The sequence below is a fragment of the Balaenoptera borealis genome (genome assembly GCF_965194805.1).
Source record: "Balaenoptera borealis genome assembly, chromosome: 4".
Classification (NCBI taxonomy): domain Eukaryota; kingdom Metazoa; phylum Chordata; class Mammalia; order Artiodactyla; family Balaenopteridae; genus Balaenoptera; species Balaenoptera borealis.
Genome location: NC_138861.1, coordinates 32,296,936 through 32,317,436, shown reverse-complemented (window position 1 = coordinate 32,317,436; position 20,501 = coordinate 32,296,936). Strand labels below are relative to the sequence as shown.

At 34.5% G+C, this 20,501-nt stretch overlaps 2 protein-coding genes across 10 annotated transcripts in view; one reads left to right on the top strand and one right to left on the bottom strand.

The window, feature by feature from the left end:
• CLGN (calmegin) overlaps window positions 1-11,794 on the top strand; it is a 44,995-nt gene extending 33,201 nt beyond the window's left edge. For 3 of the 4 annotated variants that reach the window (XM_082390884.1, XM_082390886.1, XM_082390885.1), the window contains 7 exons: window positions 2,722-2,835; window positions 2,960-3,110; window positions 4,683-4,898; window positions 6,057-6,182; window positions 6,402-6,561; window positions 7,599-7,699; window positions 9,513-11,794. In XM_082390884.1, coding sequence (XP_082247010.1) covers window positions 2,722-2,835; window positions 2,960-3,110; window positions 4,683-4,898; window positions 6,057-6,182; window positions 6,402-6,561; window positions 7,599-7,699; window positions 9,513-9,593 — 949 coding nt within the window. In that variant the 3' untranslated portion in view covers window positions 9,594-11,794. The remainder of the gene's footprint in view (window positions 1-2,721; window positions 2,836-2,959; window positions 3,111-4,682; window positions 4,899-6,056; window positions 6,183-6,401; window positions 6,562-7,598; window positions 7,700-9,512) is intronic. The other variant, XR_014244210.1, reaches the window with a different exon arrangement.
• Window positions 6,570-20,501, bottom strand: part of SCOC (short coiled-coil protein) — a 55,162-nt gene continuing 41,230 nt past the window's right edge. For 2 of the 6 annotated variants that reach the window (XM_082390905.1, XM_082390906.1), the window contains exons 2-5: window positions 19,836-19,907; window positions 19,382-19,465; window positions 14,605-14,679; window positions 6,570-6,769 (exon numbers count right to left, since the gene is read on the bottom strand). In XM_082390905.1, the coding sequence (XP_082247031.1) occupies window positions 6,669-6,769; window positions 14,605-14,679; window positions 19,382-19,465; window positions 19,836-19,907 (332 nt within the window). In that variant the 3' untranslated portion in view covers window positions 6,570-6,668. Of the gene's footprint in view, window positions 6,770-13,093; window positions 14,087-14,390; window positions 14,480-14,604; window positions 14,680-16,331; window positions 17,934-19,381; window positions 19,466-19,835; window positions 19,908-20,501 lie in introns of those variants that run through there. The other 4 variants (XM_082390907.1, XM_082390904.1, XR_014244212.1 and 1 more) reach the window with 3 other exon arrangements.

Below are 20,501 nucleotides of genomic sequence, written 5' to 3'. Positions count from 1 at the left end.
GGTGATTTTCTTGTAGGCAGCTACATTTGGGTCTTGCCTTTTAATTTGAGTGTTTTAAACCATCTACATTTAATGCACTTAATTGCTATGGTTGGGTGTAAACCTACCATCTCACTACTTGTTTTTTCTTTGTCCCATATATTCTGTGGCTTTTTATAAAATGTTTTTCCTGGCTTTTTACGGATTGAGTTATATTTTATTTGAGTCTTCTTTTTCTTCTCTATTGGCTTTTTGGCTTTTCATCTGTAGTTTATTGTTTTGCTCGTTGCTCTAGGGTTTGCAATATGCATCTTAAACCTATTTCAGTCTACTCTCAAATAGTGTTATACCACTTCATGTCTAAGTTAATCATATAAGAGTCTTACATTTTCTCCCATACATCCTTCATGGTATTATCATACATTTCCTTCTTTATATACTGTGAAGGCCATGCATATTTATTCTTCAGTCAGTCTCTTTTTATTGGACAGTTATGAGGGGAAAAGTTCTTTTATTTACCCACATATTTACCATTTCTGGTACTCTCCTTCTGTTGTGTAGATAGAAATTCCCATCTGTTATTGTTTTCCTTCTGCTTGATAAACTTGTCTTAATACGTTGTAGTACATACCTGTTGTCATTGCATTCTCAAATTATTTGTCTGAAAATCTCTTTATTCTCCCTTCATTTTTGAAGGATTTTTCACTATGGGATTATAGGTTGATAGTTATTTTGCAACAGCCATTCCGTATCATTGAGGCTCACACTGATTCTGATGAGAAGTCAGTTGTTATTCTCATTCTTGTTCTCCTTTACCTAATATGTCATTTTTTTCTGTTTGGTTTTAAGATTTATTTTCACTGTTACTGGTTTTCAGTAGTTTGATTTTTGTTGTGCCTTGATGTCATTTTTGTGTGTGTGTATATTTGCCTTGCTTTGGATCCTTTGAGTTTTTTGAAATGTGGGTTTATAGTTTGTATCAAATTTGGGTAACATTTGGCCATTATTTCCTTAAATATTTATATATGCCTCCCCATCTCTTTTTTGGGATGCCACTTAAATGTGTTTTAGACTGCTTTACATTTGTTACACAAGTCACTGAGGATCTATTCATTTTTTAAAACCAGTTTTTCTCTGTGTACTTCATTTTGGAAAGTGTCTATTACTATTTCTTCAAGTTCTTGTTTGTAAACATTGGGACTTACCACCTATTCAGAACATAGAATGTTGCTCCTGGAAAACCAAAAGTGTTAACTTGTTAACTCTCTTTTAGGTAAATAGGGGTACTGGTTAGCAGTGAAAATGTCTTTGCCTTAAGGGAAATAGTATAATAGGGAAGTAACTTGTGCAAGGTAGGAAGAATAGTACTTTTAAAAAAAATTAATAAGTCACTTATTAGTGTATCACTTCCATGAATTCATGCTATCAGAAAAGGTAGGACTGCATCCCTCCATGTGGGCTTTCTAACATTGCTTCATATTTGTTTGCCCATAAAGAGTAGGGCTGGGACATACGTTTGCCCTTAAATGAGAGAAACTGTATATACGAACCTCATTCTGATTGGTGAAATGTGTGAGAATTTTTTTTATGAAGTGCTAAAAGAGATGCACCCTTAAATTTTAAACCCCGGTTACTCTGAGCCCTCAGAGACCCTAAGATAACATTGATAACAGGCAAGTACAAGTCTTTACATACATAGATTTGATTATTTCAGTTTGTTACTCAGTCTTTACATATATATTGTTGATTATTTCAGTTTGTTATTCAAGTTTTGTTTGGAAAATCATAATGTAGCTTCTTATTTAAAATTGTTACTTTTCTGTAAAGACGAAAATTATGTTAGTAATTCTATTCACTACTTACTGTGACTATGTTTCTATACTTTAGAATTTACTTTCTAAGTGTTATTTTTTAAGGAAAATATAAAAATTACTAGAATTAAATACGAAGAGTTTTTAAAAAATAATATTGGAGTAGGGAAGACCTTTCCAAATATGACATAAAATTGAAGAATCATAAAGGAATATGTTAATAAATTTCAACTACATGAAAATAAATGAGTTTTACATGGCAAAAAAAAAAAAACAACCTCACCATGAGCTACATTAAAAAATGCATGAGAAACTGGAAAAAAATTTTACTTCATATAGCTGACAACTAATTTCTTATTAATTTCTAATATATTCCAGGATATTAATTATAGCATTATTCATCATAGTAAGTTTTTGAAAACACTATTCTCAACAATAGATAGATTAAATAAATTATGATATAGTCACAAAGTAGAAAACTATGCAACTGTTAAGAAGAATGAAGCAGATATATATTTATATACAACAGAGCTCCTAGAAGTCTTGACATGTAGTAGTCATCCCGTATATGTTTGTTGATGAATGAGTTTTTAAGTGAACAAAAGCAAGGTCTAACATACTCTGTATAGAATGCTATCATTTGTGTAAAAAAAGTATGTGTGTGTATATATATATATATATATATATATATATATATATATATACACACACACACACACACATACATATGTGCATGTGTGTATAGAACATAACAAGTAATATATATAAAAAAGTGTATAGCAGAAGATTTAGGTGGATGAGAGAGAGGGGAGGTAGTAGGTACAAAGACAGGGTAGGAAATAAATGCCTTTTGGTACCTTACGAATTTTGTAACGTGCATTTTTAAACTGCTTGAATAATTAATAATTAGCGTAAAATACTGTATTTACAGGGATGAAAGTGAACCTGCCCAAATAGAAGATTCAAGTGTTGTTAAACCTGATGGCTGGCTTGATAATGAACCGAAATTTATTCCAGATCCTAATGCTGAAAAACCCATTGACTGGTAAGCATTCTTCATCTTCAAATGTCAATTTCATATGTTTCTTACTTGCTTTTTTGTTACTAGTTTATATGACTGATAGGAGAGACTTGAGGTTACTCCATTTGCTTTGTTCTAATATCCTAAGGAATGAAGACATGGATGGAGAATGGGAGGCACCTCAGATTTCTAATCCAGAATGTCGGATTGGGTGTGGTGAGTGGAGCCCTCCCATGATAGATAACCCAAAATACAAAGGAGTATGGAGACCTCCAATGATAGATAACCCTAACTACCAGGTAATAACCACTTGTTCCAGTCCCATAGTAAACTTTAAAATGTTGTGCTATTTATCTAGTTATTGATAATGTTATGTTAACTTCAGGAAATTTGATTTGTATAATAGTGTGCCTCAGCTATCTTAAGAAGTCAAAGAACATAGACTCCAACTAATTTACGTTTAAAAAGTGAAACATTCCTTATTTAATTTTCTGGGGGAATAAAATTAAGAACTAGAGATAAGTTACTTTATACTATATTTTTCCTTAGTAATCAACTGATGATCACTTTGGAATAAAATTTTATTTTAGAATTAAATATAAGAAGTGAGTTCTGATCAAGAAGACTCAGGTTGTACATTTTAGTAATTAAAGTCTGTGCTTAATTAACGTGCTCCTTACTCTCTGGTATTATTAAAATTGAATTTTTTTCCCTAATATGAATCAGATATTTTTTGAGTATACCTAGTTTGGGGGGTGGAAGTCCTTACGTTATCCATTTAACCCTCTAGTTTCATCTAATTATTCATTGACATTTTCTAACATTTATTTTATATATACAGTTATATATTCTTTTTGCTCACTGTTTTTCTTTATAGTATTTATCACAAAATGTCTGTTTTGGTAACTTTTTTGTATAATGTCTATCTCCTTCATTAGACTTTAAACACCATAATGCAGGGACCATGTCTGCCTTGATTACCACTGTATCCTAGCATCTGGCATAGTGCCTGGCACAGAATAGACATATGTGATGGTGGAATAAGTCAGTGAGTGATCATATTGTCCGATTTATTTGATTTGGTTGAGTTTAATCATTCAAGATCTAATGGAACTTCTGTGTTGAATAATTGTTCTGAGATTCAACCATGGTTGATTATTGATGCCTATCACGAGTATATGTTGAAAGGTGCGGTTCCGTTTTTGCCATACAGTGATCTCTCTGATTTGAACAATTTTAATGATATCTTGTCTTGAATATCTTTATTAAATGTAAAAAAAAAAAAACTTGTCTAATATAGTGTCAGTTGTGAAATTTAATTACTCAAGTTTCTGTATTGGATTTTCACTCTGCCTCTTTTTTTTTTTTTTTTTGCAGTTTACTTATTTATTTATGTATTTATTTATTTATTTTACTTATTTTGGCTGTGCTGGGTCTACGTTGTGGCGCTCAGGCTTCTCTAGTTGCAGCGCGCTGGCTCTAGAGCGCACGGGCTCAGTAGTTGCAGCGCGTGGGCTTAGTTGTGGTATGTGGGATCTTAGTTCCCCAACCAGGGATTGAACCCAGGGCCCCTGCATTGGGAGCACAGTCTTAATCACTGGACAACCAGGGAAGTCCCCTTTTGCAGAGTTTAAAGTCATTGTTCATAGGGAACATCGTGTACAGGATATATTTCATAGGGAACATCGTGTTCCAGATAAGAAGAAACAAGATTTTATTTCTAGTGAATTACTAATGAATTAATTATCAGTTAAAGTTTTCTTTTTTCCAGTTAGTATTGCTAATTTCATTCAACAGCAACTACTTCTTGAGTAACATTTATAATGAAATTATTTTATTTGAAAATGTCTTTAAATTATTTTTTCTCGCAGGGTATCTGGAGTCCTCGAAAAATTCCTAATCCAGATTATTTTGAAGACAATCACCCATTTCTTCTGACTTCCTTCCGTGCTCTTGGTTTAGAGCTTTGGTCCATGACCTCTGATATCTACTTTGATAATTTTATTATTTGTTCGGAAAAGGAAGTAGCAGATCGCTGGGCTGCAGATGGCTGGGGAGTGAAAATAATGACAGAAAATGATAATGAGGTACAGTATTTACCATATGGTAATAATAGGATGTGGTCCTGGTTATAGGTTGTACAAATGGCCTTTAAAAAGGTAAATAAATGTGCAATAATTACTAAATGCTAAAGAAACATATTTAAATAAATTTATGTAGACAGAATATTTAGCTTTACCAAATTATGATACAGCTTCATTATAAACTAATAATGAATTATATATATGTAAGTCTTCATTTCATTTATTAAATTATGATAGCATAATGGGATTGAGTGCCTTTTGATGGTTATAGAAATGAGACCACTACTACTACTAGAAATGAGACTTAATATCTTTGTCACCTATCAATTTAAGGCCTAAGTGGGAACAGTAATCTAAATATTCTTTATTCATTTTAACTACTTTTCACTTAGAGGAGTATAGAAACTTTTAAAATTTAATATTATTATGTTCCAGTTTTTTTTTCCCCAAATCTTAACACTACTTAGAAAAGAGTAAGCTAAATATTTCAACACAATGCATCTTGGAGAATCTATCTTTAAAACCAATTACTGTAAAGAAAAATGTGTACGTCACATTAGGTCTTTTTGGTTATTAGCAAAAACCATCAGAAGAGTAAGTAAAGGTAAAGGGATTCTCATTTGGAAACTCTTTTAACTAAAACATTTGATAATTTTAGATTTTATTTTAGTAAGAGAAACAATTTCCTTCCTGAAGGTTGTGTGTAAAATTTGTTAATAAACAAGCAAAAGAAAACACAATGATTATCAGGTTGATTTTTTTTTTTTTTTTTTTTAGTAAGTTTTTTAAAAGTACAGGATGAGTTATCAGAGAGTTGTGTACTTCTAAATGAAGCAGATAATACATCCATAAAGAGTAGTTCTATCCTAAAACTTACCAAAAAAGAAAACTGTCCTAATTCTTGCTGGTAGGTTAGCAATATTCACCTATATAGTATAACGTACCTTCTACTACAAAGTGTCAAACAGCAATGCATGCGAATAATTGTTTAAACTTTACGAAGTATAAAATGAGAAAATAAAATATTTTTTATCTTGCAAATTCATGATTCCTTAATATAAAACCACCTAGGTGAAATAAGTTTTTTGTTTTTGTAGGCTGTATTTCTGAATGAAGGTTTATAAAATCTTAATTGCCTTTTTGTGCTTATTTCTTCTCTAGCCTAGTATATTCAAACAGTTGATGGCAGCTACTGAAGAGCGCCCATGGCTTTGGTTCATTTATCTTGTGACAGCAGTGCTTCCAATAGCATTAATTACTTCATTTTGTTGGCCAAGAAAAGTAAAGGTAAAGAAAATGAATTTTCGTCAACAGTAAAAAAAAAAAAAAAAAAAATCTCTTAGTGTTTAGGAGTTCTGTATTGGAGCAAGTGGCTCTTAAAAGTAATAAACTAAATTGCCTATAAGTTTTTACTGATAGTTCACTATGATATCACTTATTGCAAAAAATCTTTTTGTAAATAGTGCTTTGCTTTTAGTAAAAATAGCTTGTGTTAAACTGCGACAGAAAAGATATGAAGATGCAGAGTTCAAAAAACCGGACATATGTAAACCACAAACAAAGGGAGCACTAGAGCAAGAAGTGAAGGGAGAGAAAGCAGCCCTGGAGAAACCAGTGGACTTGGAAGAGGAAAAACAGCAAAGTGATGGTGAAATTCTTGAAAAAGGTAAGACGATGATGGTGATTTATAATGGGGACAAAGCTGGGCAAAGCTCACTTAAAATAGTAGATTAAGTGGTAAACACTAGCTGTTGCACTTGTTTATTGTCAGATTTATACCATTTGAATCCCCAAGAAGGTGTGACTGGCGAAGAGGAGTAACATCCTTGCCTGGGTTGTACCTGAGCAGACATCCAATGTATGACTTTTGTTTTCTAGGAAGAAAGAGTTGTAAAAAGTGTTCAGTTGCTTCAGAACCTAGCAGCTATGAATCCCATATGCCATAGCTTTTTGCAAAGATTTTTCTCCCCTCCAAGGATGACATGGGAGGTACAGACCATGGCTTCTGTAGAAGAGTAATCGGTTTAAGGCAGGTGATTGCAGCAACAAAATCCACACCAAGTCTCCCAAGGGCTGTTGTTTATCGGATAATTTATCATGTGGAACCAACAGTTTAATCTCTCGAAAGGATTGCTAAATCATACGTCCCCTTCCCACCCTCTTCTAAACTCCAGAAGATGTTAGAACTGAAGACAGCTGAGGCTTTTTGGTGCCTCTCCAGTGAGACTTCCTTATGCACATCTAGGTAGCAATAAAACTATTGAGAGTTGTCAGGCGTCCCAAGCCAGGCTCCAGAATGAGTGCTTTATAACCTAAATTATATCTTGAGCACTGTTTTTAACTTAATAGTTGATGAAACAGTTGACTTAAAAAACATTCTCAAAACACACATGCACACACATATATTTACATATATGTGTGTACACACATACACACACACATTCTTTGGTTTTCATTTTACATACAGACTGAGTGCTTTAAAATTCTTTAAACCTGCCCCTTTCCTCAAATATGATGATTTATTTATAAAATGTGGTAAAATAAATATTTCTATTTAAATTTAAAAAAATGTCTAATGGAAGAAATTGCTTTTAAATATTGGAATTTAAATACATCCTTCCACTTTTATTTAATACTTTTAAATAGCAAAATTCTAATTCGAGTTTTTGCCTTTAATAAAATCTGTTTAATAAAAAATTCTAGAAGAGGAAGGTGAACCTGAGGAAAAGAGTGAAGAAGAAATTGAAATCATAGAAGGACAAGAAGAAGGTAATAAATCAAATAAGTCTGGATCAGAGGATGAGGTAAGCAACTCTTTAACAGAAAATAAACTAGTTTCTATGTATGACTGTTAATCCATAAAAAAATATTAAATAAAAGCAGTATGGTTTTTGAAGAATTTTTTGCCATATTTCTCCCAGCTTTCTTAAGAGCATATATATTGCTTTAAAATGTATCCATAAGGAAAGCATGAAAATACTGTAATTTATGTCGTCTTAATGCCTAATGAAACAGTATAAAGTAAGCCTTTGGTTTACAAAATATAAAGAGAGAGCTACGTCTGTAAAAAATGACTTCATTAAAGTGTTTTGTTGAAAGGTGTAATAAGCAGACCATCTGAATATTTAAAAAGTAGTTCTGTTTATTACAAGACAATTTTCTTTTAGCCATTGTGAAAACATTCTGTCACAGTTATTTACTGTAACATTTTGAAAGATTTCATTCATTGGGTAGTTGAGTACTATGCCTGGTAATGGTGTTTTTCTCAAATCTTTAATAAACCAGTTTTTCATTAACTTGATATGTCTGCCCCCTTTTCCATCCTGATGTATGATAGAACTTTCCACAGTGCCTTTTTTTATAGTCAGTTATTATGGAATCAGAAACCATCCAGGTATAATTCAGAACCCGAGCTTTCTTCTTTCACCTAGTATATACCCCCCAAGCCTGTTTTCTCTGCTTCTCTAGCCCTCTAAGAGCTGCACAGCCCCACCTGCCAGTCACCGTCCCCAGCACTCTCAGAGCTTAGAGTTAGGTAGGGTAAAGGTCCGTTAATGCCTGGACTGTTGCATGTGATGAGATAAACTTGCTATTTTGTTTATTTGAAGAAATCTCCCAGATAAACTTCTGTTGTTATTGTTTTAGTTGTTTTCTAAAGCTTATTCAGTACATATACCTGGTTACTGGTCTTAACTGCCTAGTGAGGTTTTTTTAAAATGGGTTTTGGGGCTCATTATCTAGTATGAACATCTTTATTTAGAGGGAGTTGGGTGAAGATAATTTCTTCCAGAACAGAGTTTTAAACAGTCCTTGTTTCCCGCCGTCACTCTTTTAATAATAATACTTGGAATCATTCACTGAATGTGTATTCTAGTTATATTTTGCTTTGTAAAATATTTTGTGTACCTTTAAAAGTATCTAAATTCCATCTTTTCAGTCTTTTAATCTTCTTATATGTTTGTCAGTGAGCTAAAATAAATCAATTTTTATATAATATAACCTTTAGAAATAATTATAACTGTTTTGTATAATACCTGCATTATTTTATTGTTATACAAGTTTAATTTATATATAAACGATTATTCTGGAAGGATAAGAATTAAAGGAGAGAAAAAGCCCAAATCATAAGTTTGATGTTTCCCTTTCCTCTCTGTTAATTTTTCTCAAAGTATTAGGTACCAGAAGTTCTGAAAAAGTCTCTGTAAAACCAGCTCAGCAATTCATTACTTACAGAAACATTGTGATGTATAGTTAATGCTTAATATCCCACAATGAAAACATCATATAACCTTTAATTAACCAACATTAAAGTTGTAAATCATGAAATAAAATCATGAATTGAGGTATTAGCATTATTCCTTGTCAGATGCATATTTGACAAACAGTTATTCTAAAAATGTAATCATGGCAAAAGATGAACAAATTGAAACACATCAATTTATATACACGTTTTTGATCAGTTATTAAGTAAAGGAACAAAGATAAAGATATATATATATAAACATAAAGATGTTTTGTTAGAAACATGTATTTTAGAGAATAAGAAGTACATTATTTACTACTCTCTACTAGTTGCCCACTGTATGAAAATAAACGTTTTCATATTTTTTTCCCTAGATGAGAGAAGCAGATGAGAGCACAGGATCTGGAGATGGGCCAGTAAAGTCAGTACGCAAAAGAAGAGTACGAAAGGAGTAACCTGTATTCAAGTATTTTTAATTCCTAAGAGAGAGAGTTGGCATTCTCAAGTCGGTGTGCCAGAACTGGACTTGAGTCAATCTGCACATCCTGTTTCTACTATCTAGCAATGTTATTCTTTCAAACGTTTATTTTAATCTTATTTTTCAGAAATAAAAAACTTTGAAGTTAACCTGGTCTTTGAATTTAGAATAAAAGAAAAGTGGCACATTCCATGTCAAATTTTAAGAGAGTAATAGCATTAGAAGTTACACAGTTTTAATAGTTTGGAGAAAGTTTTGGTTTCTACAGAGCAAAATAACATGCAGCAACTTCACTGCTATTGGAAGAATCAGTTATTGGAATTTCCCCTTAAACGGCTATACTACAGTATAACTGGTAGTTCCATAGTATAAATAAGAGTGAGTTCTGTTGTACAGAGCTAAGTGCAGTAAAGTTTCTGTATGGTTGGTTGTTTCTGTCAACAATTGGAAGTGTTGCATGTGACCCACATTTACCTACTTTGTGTCAAATTATAGTTACGGTCCATTGTTCACGTAAATTATAGAGTCCTTTCAAGAGGTGCTTTGTTGACAGACAAATCAACAAAACTGAAATGTCTATGTGTCATTCATAGAATCACTGGTCAGTAGTGCAGCATACTTGCATTTGAATACAGAGATAAGAGGTTTATCAAAACGAAATGGTGTACAGATTTTTTTGAAGCTGTTACAGTTGTTTTATGCCAGAATGGCTTACTCTATTTACAAGATTGCTTATGCCTACATTGCTCTTGAAAATAAAATTTAAATATTTTTTCTTCTTTAAATGATACCCTCTTTAATAGGTAAATTATGATTGGGGAGTCTTTCTTTTATCTGATCATTAAGAGACTGTAATGGCTAATCTCAATCATCATGCTTTGTATTTTTATCTTTTTTCCGACAAATTCAAATCTATTGTCTCATCTAGCTTCAAAGCTGCCTCTATGGTAGACTATTGCTCCTCTTTTTAAAACACAGTTGACCCTTGAACAACAGAGGTTTGAACTGCGTGGGTCCACTTACACACAGATTTTGTTTTCAATTAATTCTACAGTACTACACGGTATGTTGAATCCTCTGATGCAGAATCTGCAGATAAGGACGGTCAACTATGGGACTTGAGCATCTGTGGATTTTGGTATCTGCCAGGCGTCCTGGAACCAATCCCCCATGGATACCAAGGAACGACTGTAGGTACCAGAAGTCACAGAAGTACATTATAGTAGAGCTGTATTATTCCATTTAACATATTTAAGAATTTTTCATGTTTGGGTGACAGACCCTTTGGAAGGTGATCTAAATCTTTGAGACCATGGAACTACTTTAATACCAACTATCTAGAGAACTCTATACTAGTTGGGTAATATTTTGGATTCCTTCATGGACATATACATCCCATCCTTGGGTAAGCCTGCCTCCCGTACATCCCCCTCCCCAGTAGTACATTTAAAGCTTATGTATAAGGAAAAGGAGCCTCTAGCTTCTCCTCTGACATAAAGGAAGCCAAACACAGCCAGTATAGCCACTATTCACTCCTTATTTCAGGGAGTGAACTGAAAATGAAAATAAGTGCTTTATTCCATTGCTGTGTTCTGAACTTTCCATAAATTGGTGGTGGACAATCTTAATGTGTAGTTAACCATACTTTGTATTTATTTAATGCTGACTAAACTTAACACATCTTGCAGGGACTCCCTTTCTTGCTTTGTATTGGGAATGTCCAAGTGAACTAGACATATTGAATGATTCTAGATGAGAATGTTTCTGAAAGTAAACTACTACTTCATGAGATAAATCCTTTCTTAACTTTATGGAAAACTTCTTGCCGACAAGTGTCTTATATATGCTCATTTTTTTCTAAAGATTATTAAAGCTTTTTTTACTTTCGTGGTTGCAGATTAATTTTAACTTTCACACTTGGTTAAACTCCATGAGCTTGTAGTGGTAAAATCTGAGCAACCAGTTTTTGCCAGTTCACAGCTCCTTCCTGTGGATGTACCCTTTGTGGATGTACCATGCCTGATAGGTTTAAATTTGTGTATTAGATCCATGCAGTAGACAAAGCATAGAGTCTTCTTCAATAACGAAATGGCTTTTTCCTTTTACCACCGTAATGTGACTTTATTGTTTAAAACGATTTAGGTTTTATCCTTTCCTCTAATAAAGGAGAAAAATAAATGGATTTTGCTCTTTATTTCAGTTGGCCTTTTTAGAGGCTTTTTAACGTGACCAGGCTAAAGTAACTTCCTTTTTCTTGCACATTTTTTTAAGGTAACCTTGCTTCCACTGGTCATTCCTCTAGGAAGATACATACTACTAGAACTAGGAGCTTTTTTCAAGCGTCAGTCTACATTTGCAGGACACACAGGATGAACCTGCTTACGTGTGAAAATTAACCACTAGCAGTGAATGTAATGTACCTTAGAAATTTACAATACTAATTTAGAAAACTAATAGTTTTCAGTGGAAACTATTCAGAATAGTTAAAACATAAATATATTACACTCTAGGTACCTATGGAGCTTTTTTGTTCTCTTTTCAATTGTGGTTCTGTTTTTAACTTCAGCAGGATTTAGAGATGAAATATCATATGGTTAATATTGGATAACTACTTAAATCTCATGTAAAGGATTTATTTAAACATAATAGTAGCATTTTCTACATAAATTCTAATAATCTCTTCCGAAATTATAGCTCCCATTTCCATAGCATGACAGCTGTGAGGAGTTAAGGAAATAAAATTATCCCTCATCTGACAGGTCAGATGAAGCAGGTTGATGGGAGAGAAAATGTATTTTTGAATGCATTTGAAGTTTGTAGAGATCCAAATACATGGAAAAGCAATGATAATTTTAGAGAAAATGGGCAACAGGATAATTTTTTTAAAATGATCTTTTAACACCTAACAAACACAGTATCTTACCACACATTTTGTGTTTCTTAAATGAATAGAGTTTTACGTCTTTTGTAAAATTTTGGAGTAATTTCAAGTTTTAATTACTTAGACTAAACATTTGATAAGCCATCGTATAGATAATAATAGAAAATTTAAAACAAGGCAAATACATTATACAATCGATTACAATATATTACTTTAGCTTCTGTCATCACTCCTCAATACCCCTTCCATTATATGGTAAATTAGGTCCTAAAGCCAACATAAAGTCCTTGTTATAGTAAATATCTTCAAATACCATTAATCTCTATGATTTAAGTGAAATAGACTGTAGCTTGTTTTTAGGATAGAGTAGCTAAGAGGCAATTAAGGCATTCTTCCAATTGTTAAGCTTTCATTTATTCACATTCTCTATTCTTTCATGATATACAAGTGGTCTCACCAACTAAAGTAATATCTGGTCTTTGCTGGCAATTTTGATTATATCAGCATTGAAGAAATATCTGATGACAACCACTAGAGGGTGTTAAGATAGGGAAAAACAAAATTATTGCGGAAAGTAAAGAAGGACTGCATTCTAAAGAATTAAGATCAATTTTGCTTTGTTTTGGACCATGAAAGTAATTCTAGAATATATAATTCACCTTTCACTTCTCGTTTGGAGAAAGGACTTGATCAGGAATATAAATGTGACATCATAAACTGGTTGGAACTGCATGCTTGGATGATTTTGGTTATTTCTCCACAAATGGTTTTATTGTTAAACATACAATTCCAAATTCCAAAAATCTCTGTAAATCTGAAGTTTTTCATGTTTGACATCAAAACTCATTTGGCAGCCAAACCTGACCTCCCTGACAGGCTACATGTAGTCTTTACTTACGTAACTTAGTATTAAATTCATATATTTCGCTACAAAAATGTTAATGTATTTGATTCCAAGTGCTGCCCCAAGCTGTACTGGTGTATGAGTCATAATACTTTATGAAATGAAAAATTCCAAATTCTGAAATATCTGGTCCCAAGAGTTCCAGATAAGGGATTGTGAGCTGTATTAACTTGCTATAAGTAAAGTCCAAAGTGAATATAAAGAGGACAAATTTTGGATGGAATACTAGTGTTAGTATTGAGGGAAGTTCTACTGGGAGACCCTGAGGAAAAGCGGTCCCTGCCAGTCATCATTCCACCAGCATTTAGAGCTAGGAAGTATCACTATTAAAAATGTATTCTGACACTGGTTAAAACAATAAGGAAGACTTTATTCAGGACTATTGCAATAGGGCCAACACTATCACCAGAGGGGAGAGAGAATGGGCTTAACTCCAGATACAGTGAAGACAGCTGGGGATTTATAGTCGTTGAGCAGAGTGGGTCAGGGGAGGGTTGGTGGATGGAAAATTCCTAAGAGGAGACATCAAGGGTAGAAGGGTGCTTGCCATGCTGATTTAACAGGATTCTTGCTGAAGGCAGGCAGGGTGATCAGATTCACCTAGCAGGATTTTTACTAAAGCTGGACTAGGCAGGCTGAAGACAGGGCCTAAGATGAGGCCTAGACAAAGAGGGCTCAGAAGAACCTGGGTAAAGTTTGGTCAAGGAGAGTCTTGATCAGAAGCTAGGCACAGTCCCTGCACACACTGTTTACCACCTGTATTTCTAACACGGAAATGACATCCTGAAGATATTGCCATAATGAAAACAAAATATATAGCACTGGTTTACCGTTCATATGACGAGCAGGCGGGGCATGTATTTCAGGTAACATTTTGTCACCTTCTGAGTTAACAGCTGTAGGACAGCAGTTGGAAAAGCCAAAATGTGAAATGAATTGGCTGTTCCTTGATGCTTTTAGCAAGGTATCACAAGAAGGAACTTACTTACCAGTGTCCAAGCAGAGATGGAAGGGAATAGAGAAGGATCACGCATATTAGGTACGTCACAAGATTAGAAAAGCTAATTGCTTCTGGACCCTGAATAGCAGAAAAAGTTCAAAATAGTTTTATTTTTGAGGTGTGGGAGGTAGAAGGGGAAGGCCAGTTAAGACTTCTCTTCCAAGCGTTAAGGCAGTCAAAGGGACCCAGCCCTGCAGTGATACCTGGGTGTCGCAGTCCCAGCGCAGTCTTATTTTCAGTTGGTTTCAAGGTAGCCTCCATGAAAGAGAGGCAGGGTCCTGAGAGGAAGGAAGGCAAGCAAACTTTGAGAATTTGGTCTAGGGAAGAACTTGATTGTGATTCCTAGCCTATGGAACTGAAGCGTATCGACAACAAGGTTGTTCTTGATGGAACTGTACAGCCCAAGAAACGTGAGCTTGGCCTACAGACGATGGGCAGCAGACTCACACCAGCGCGAAGTGGACTGCTTTCACAACTCCCATGAGGGGAATACTCCAAACTCTACTTCAGAGTCCTGGGTGGGGGTGGGGGAATGGACAAGGAGTAACTTTCCAGTTGGGGGAAGCCATGGAGAGCAATGGGAAAGGGCAGTCCCTGGCCAGAGATTACAGTCAGGGTCTAATCAAGGAACTTCGTCCACTATCAGAGACAGGATCTTCACAGGGTCTCTCTCCCAGGAGTATTCCACAACTGCTTTGATGTGTTTCCCTTTATTCTGTTGTCCAAATTTAGAGTTTTTATTTAGGTATCCTATCCCCACTAGACCATTATAAATGGGCAGAGCAAATAATCTGTCATCAGTTTAGAGGTGGTCAGACTATTAAGAGTCACATCTACAGCTGACAGAGCTTGATAGAGATCCTGGATTTTGACCTGAGTCAGTAACTGGATGAGGAGAGGCTGAGTACGTTCTGTGTATGGGAAGAAGGCTGGGCACAGATACTTACTAGCAAGAAAAGAGGGCTGTGGCTGAAGCTGCTGCCACCCTCATCCTCCGTCGGCTTCCATAATAAAGTCGTAGCGGGAATACGGCTTCCAGCCAGCGACTACATTTCTCAGCCACTCTTGCATCTAAACCCCACGCCCTTGGGAATGTGAGAGGACATGAGCCATTTCCAGCAGGCCCAACCCATAAACCCTGCATGTGTACCCCATGCATTTTTCTGCAAATCAGAATGGTGGTAACTAGTGTGACTTGGAAGCCACGGTTGAAAATGGCAGAGAAATCCCCAGCTCACAAAGCCTGGTTGTTAGTTTACAATGCTCACCTCAGAACCATTAGTTGGAAGAGAAACTTCTGTGTTTTTTTTACCATTGCATCTCGTTACAAGAGCTTAGCCTAACCTAAAAAATACAACCACCTTTCCCCTGGCAATCTTGGATCCTTTTCTTTGAATTCTTTGCTTTTATTTTTTAAATTAAGGTATAATATCCTATATTTGTTTTAATAAGAATAGTATTCCCTGATTTCCCTGGTGGCGCAGTGGTTGAGAATCCACCTGCCAATGCAGGGGACATGGGTTCGAGCCCTGATCCGGGAAGACCCCACATGCTGAGGAGCAACTAAGCCCATGCGCCACAACTACTGAGCCTGCGCTCTAGAGCCCGCGAGCCACAACTACTGAAGCCTGCGCGCCTAGAGCCCGTGCTCCGCAACAAGAGAAGCCACTGCAATAAGCCCGCGCACCGCAATGAAGACTAGCCCCCACTCGCCGCAACTAGAGAAAGCCCACATGCAGCAACAAAGACCCAATGCAGCCAAAAATAATACAAATAAATTAATTTTTAAAAAAATAGTATTCCCTTAAACATCCAGTAACTGGTACTTAAATAAGATATGCTACTTATCCTGTGGCTTTGAACAACCCTGATACACCACTGCACCACTGTATATATCCCAGTTACTTACGCAACAATATCAAAACACATGCAATTTTTGAAACAGCTTTTTATTAAACAGCAAAGCATAATAGCAACACAGTTTTAAATGTTTAAAAATTAGGTCACAAAGGGATGCAAAATGTTTGCAGTATGACTATTATATATTCATACAGCTAAAGTCATCAAATCTTAACACCAATAGAAACATTAAGATTCTTCCATGATTAGCCTAAATTTAATAACCATAAACTATATTAGTGGATCTCTTTTCCTATTTAATATTTTAACATTACTTGTGATACTGATTTCTTTACCAAATGGAATATACAAACTAAATTTTAAAAAACTGTTAAATGACTAAAACTCTGCAAACCAGTAGTTGGGTTTACAGAAAATTCTGGGAGAAGTAGTGAGATAAAATACCGAGAAAGCATCAATTAGTATACATGTAAAACTCTCCCATTCTATTCATGATTCTGATACTAATACACTTTTTAAGGGACTTTGCAAAGTTGATCATCTGGGTACTGCAAATAAACCTGAGACCAAACTTTATTCCCTTCTAGGTGTGGTTTACATAAGGTTAGCCAAACTTAATCCATTTTCTTATATATTCCCCCCTCAAATCTAATCTGTGCCAGAGATAACACAAATCTGGAGTAAAAACATTTGGAGTTGGTTACAAGTACTTACCCAGTATTGAATACTTCTACTACCCTATTTCTATTTTTCCTCAAAATTTTCTGTTTCAAACACACACACAACCAGAGCTCATCTTTTCAGGTATCAAGTGGATTATTCTGTGCAAAGGAAGTTTTTAACAACAAATCTTCCCAATACGATAATTCAGTTTCAAAGAAAAATCTTCATCTTTATAGCCCCCGTTTTCAATTGATTAAACAGAAACCAACTATCCTATCTTATTACTAAATATAACAAATAAGCCCTAAGCTGAGAAAGTATCTTATTTTGGTTAAGTTTCAACAGAGTTCGGGCTACTCTCTTAGATGATTAACTACTGAAATTACTTTTTACAAATGTGAAACCAATTTTTTCCTTAGGGGAAAGAAAATGGGAAGAAAGCAAATGGAGAAGAGGCACACGATGGTGGACAGGGTATATAAAGCTGTGCATTCAGTACGTGATTTTGGTCACTTTTTCACAACACGGTGGTTATTTTCTTGTATCTCTAACTATGCCTATAATAAAAGACAATGCTAAACCTATAAAAGCAAATTTGATATAACATTCATTTTCAAGTTTCATAAATATATGCATTTCTAATTATAAAGTCTCTACAATACCTTTGCACATTTTCATAGACTAACATAATACACAAACTCATGGAAGTCTTCTGTTATGCTCTTAATTTTGCTTAGATCTGACACTATCTTCATAAATACTCAGTGAAGCCACAAACAAAAGTACTATAACTTTTGGAATCTATCCAAGTTTTAAAGAAAAAAAGATCAGCAGCAATTCCATAAGACATAAGGGATATCAATCCCTTATTTTCTTTTGCTTTTTGTGTCAGTTGTTTGAAAAACACTAGAAGCTGACATGAGGTTTTCTATATATTGTCCAAGAACTTGGTTTTCTGATTTTAGCTTCAGATTTTCTTCCTTAACTGCATCTACTCTTGCAGAGAGATCTATATGAAAAATAAAAAAGCGCATTGTCAACAAAATGATGGCAATGACTCCATGTTATAAAATGCTTATTAAGATTCATTCGTAAAAGAAATACCACAATCCTTAAATTTTGTTTTTAAACTCAGACTACTTTAGAAGTTAAGGTAAAGAAAGTAAACTGAGTACAAATCAATAGCCAAAATTCCTAAAAAGAGATTTCACATTAGACTAAATGTTATTCTTTGTAAACAGCATTTTTGTTAAGTAGTTAACTCTTAAAATGGTTATTTAAAAAAATACTGTTTTTAAAATGTTAATTTTGGTTCATATCATCATAAAACCATAATGTCTTTACTAGTAATATTTAAGACAGTGTAGTAGGTGAACATAACTGAATTCACATACTGGATATATGCAGTCAGTTTCCAAGCAATTGATCGTTTTATATTTTTACATTAGCAAGAAATTCAAAAGAACAGGTCTTGATGATTAAAAAAAGAAGATACCACACCTCAGTCATTTAGCAACTAAGTTACTGGGGTGCCTTCTAAGAGACAGGCACTGTTCTAGAGGCAACAGTAACAAAAAAGGTCCCTGCCCTTAACAAGCTGACATTCTAATGGGGCTTAGGGTGGGTGGGGGTCAGGAGAAAAAGCAAGAAGGGTAAGGGTCACAGGAAGCAAAGGGCAGTTGTCCTGTGATACAGTATAGTCAGGGATAGCTATTTTGATTAAGGAAATTTCGCTAGAGACCTAAAAGAAGTAACAGAATGAGCCACACAGATATGCAAATGACTAAGGGAAAAGATTCAAGCACAGGGGAACAGCAACTGCTAAGACCCTGAGGAGAAGCTTGCTGAAAGAACAGCAAGGAGGTTGAAGTGTCCCAGTCAGGGAGTGTGACAGGACTCTGAAAGGTAAAAGGGAAGTGAGAGACTTCCAGAGAGGAACCTGGCTTCCATTAACTGTGAGATGGGACATGACATGGGATCATGGGAATGACATGATCTGCTCAATCTGATTTCAAAAAAAACACCACCACCTCTTAATTTCGTTGAAAACCAAAAGATGTTTCACTGGTGGAATTAATTTTATGCAAGACATTTAGAAAATGAAAAAACTCAGATCAGTTCCCTTATAATCCCTGAGGCTAATACACTGATTTTACTCTCATATAAGCTTTATTAAAGTGGACTTAGTAACACAGTGTAGGGACTTAAACGGAGCTCATTATGTTAGACCTTAAAGAGGGAAGCATAAGAACACTATTTGACTTCCTTATTGAAACGTATCTGTTCTTTGAAATCACCAGCCAAAGCTACAGGCCAGGAGAGGAGAAAAACTACTGAAGTAGACTTTGAAATTTATACTTTTAAAAACTGTGCACAGTAACAAACAAAATTTAGCAATCTGCTTACAATTTCAATTACCTGGATGTTAGTCAAGAAAAATACAAAACGCAAGCTAACCTTCAAGGGTGTGCTGGAGTTCCAACACTTGATTAATAAGTCGTGTTTTCTCCTCCAGTTCCACCTGATTTTCAGCATCAACTGCTGTAATGAAAAGGTTCAGATTTACTATTAATATTAGCTACCATTTGTGTAGTATAGCACTTAAAAGATCTGCAAAATAGCTTATATTCATTCTTACTTGACTTATACAAGAGCCCTGTAAAATAAAAGGTTAAATCCCACATGGCAGATGAGGACACCAAGGTGAAGGTAAAATGTTTTGCCAACATCTCGTAGTTAAAGAATGAAAATTGCCTTAAATCTTTTCTAGAACTAGATGGGATTATAAATAAGTACACTGGCCAAGATCAAAGCCTTCTAAGTATTGATTCTCTGCTCTTTCTATTGCTTAATAAAGCAATGTATGTGCCACAAAACCAGGAACATACAAAAAGGAAAATGAAGAACATACCATCCATGTCAGCATTCATCATCTTCGGTAACAAACTTTTGGGCCTTGGATGCAAAATTCTTGATGAATGGTCTGCAATAAGAAAAAGTTAGAAACATAGACACATAGAGTAATGAAATATAAGCTTGTTTTTCAAAAGAAAATTAAGTGACCCAGTAGGACCCTTTTCCCATGCTTTACTAAGAATAAATACCCAGTGTGGAAATAAGCAAAGAATATTTACAGTTTACAAAGAGAAGTATTAAGTAAATAAGAGAAAATGTTGAGTTTCTTGGTAGTCAAAGAAATGCATAATAAAATACCACTGTATATTTCGTAAAATATTTTTCTAAAAGATAATGATCAATGCTAGCAAAGTTATGGAAAAACAAACACAAAATATTGGACACAAATTTTAAACGTAATATTTTTGGAAAGCAGTACAGTAATAAACAAGATTCATAAAAACATTTAAATATTTTTTACAAAGTAATTTTACTCTTGGAAATTTAGCCTAAGGAAAATTAAGAAGGAAAAAAATTACATACATAAAAATCTTTACTTCAACCTTATTTATAACCCAGTAAATTGGAAACGACATAAACTGTCCATTCAGAGTCTGGTTGATTATAGTTGCCATTTCTAATGGAGTGGCTACTAAAAATAATTATGACTATAATAACATGA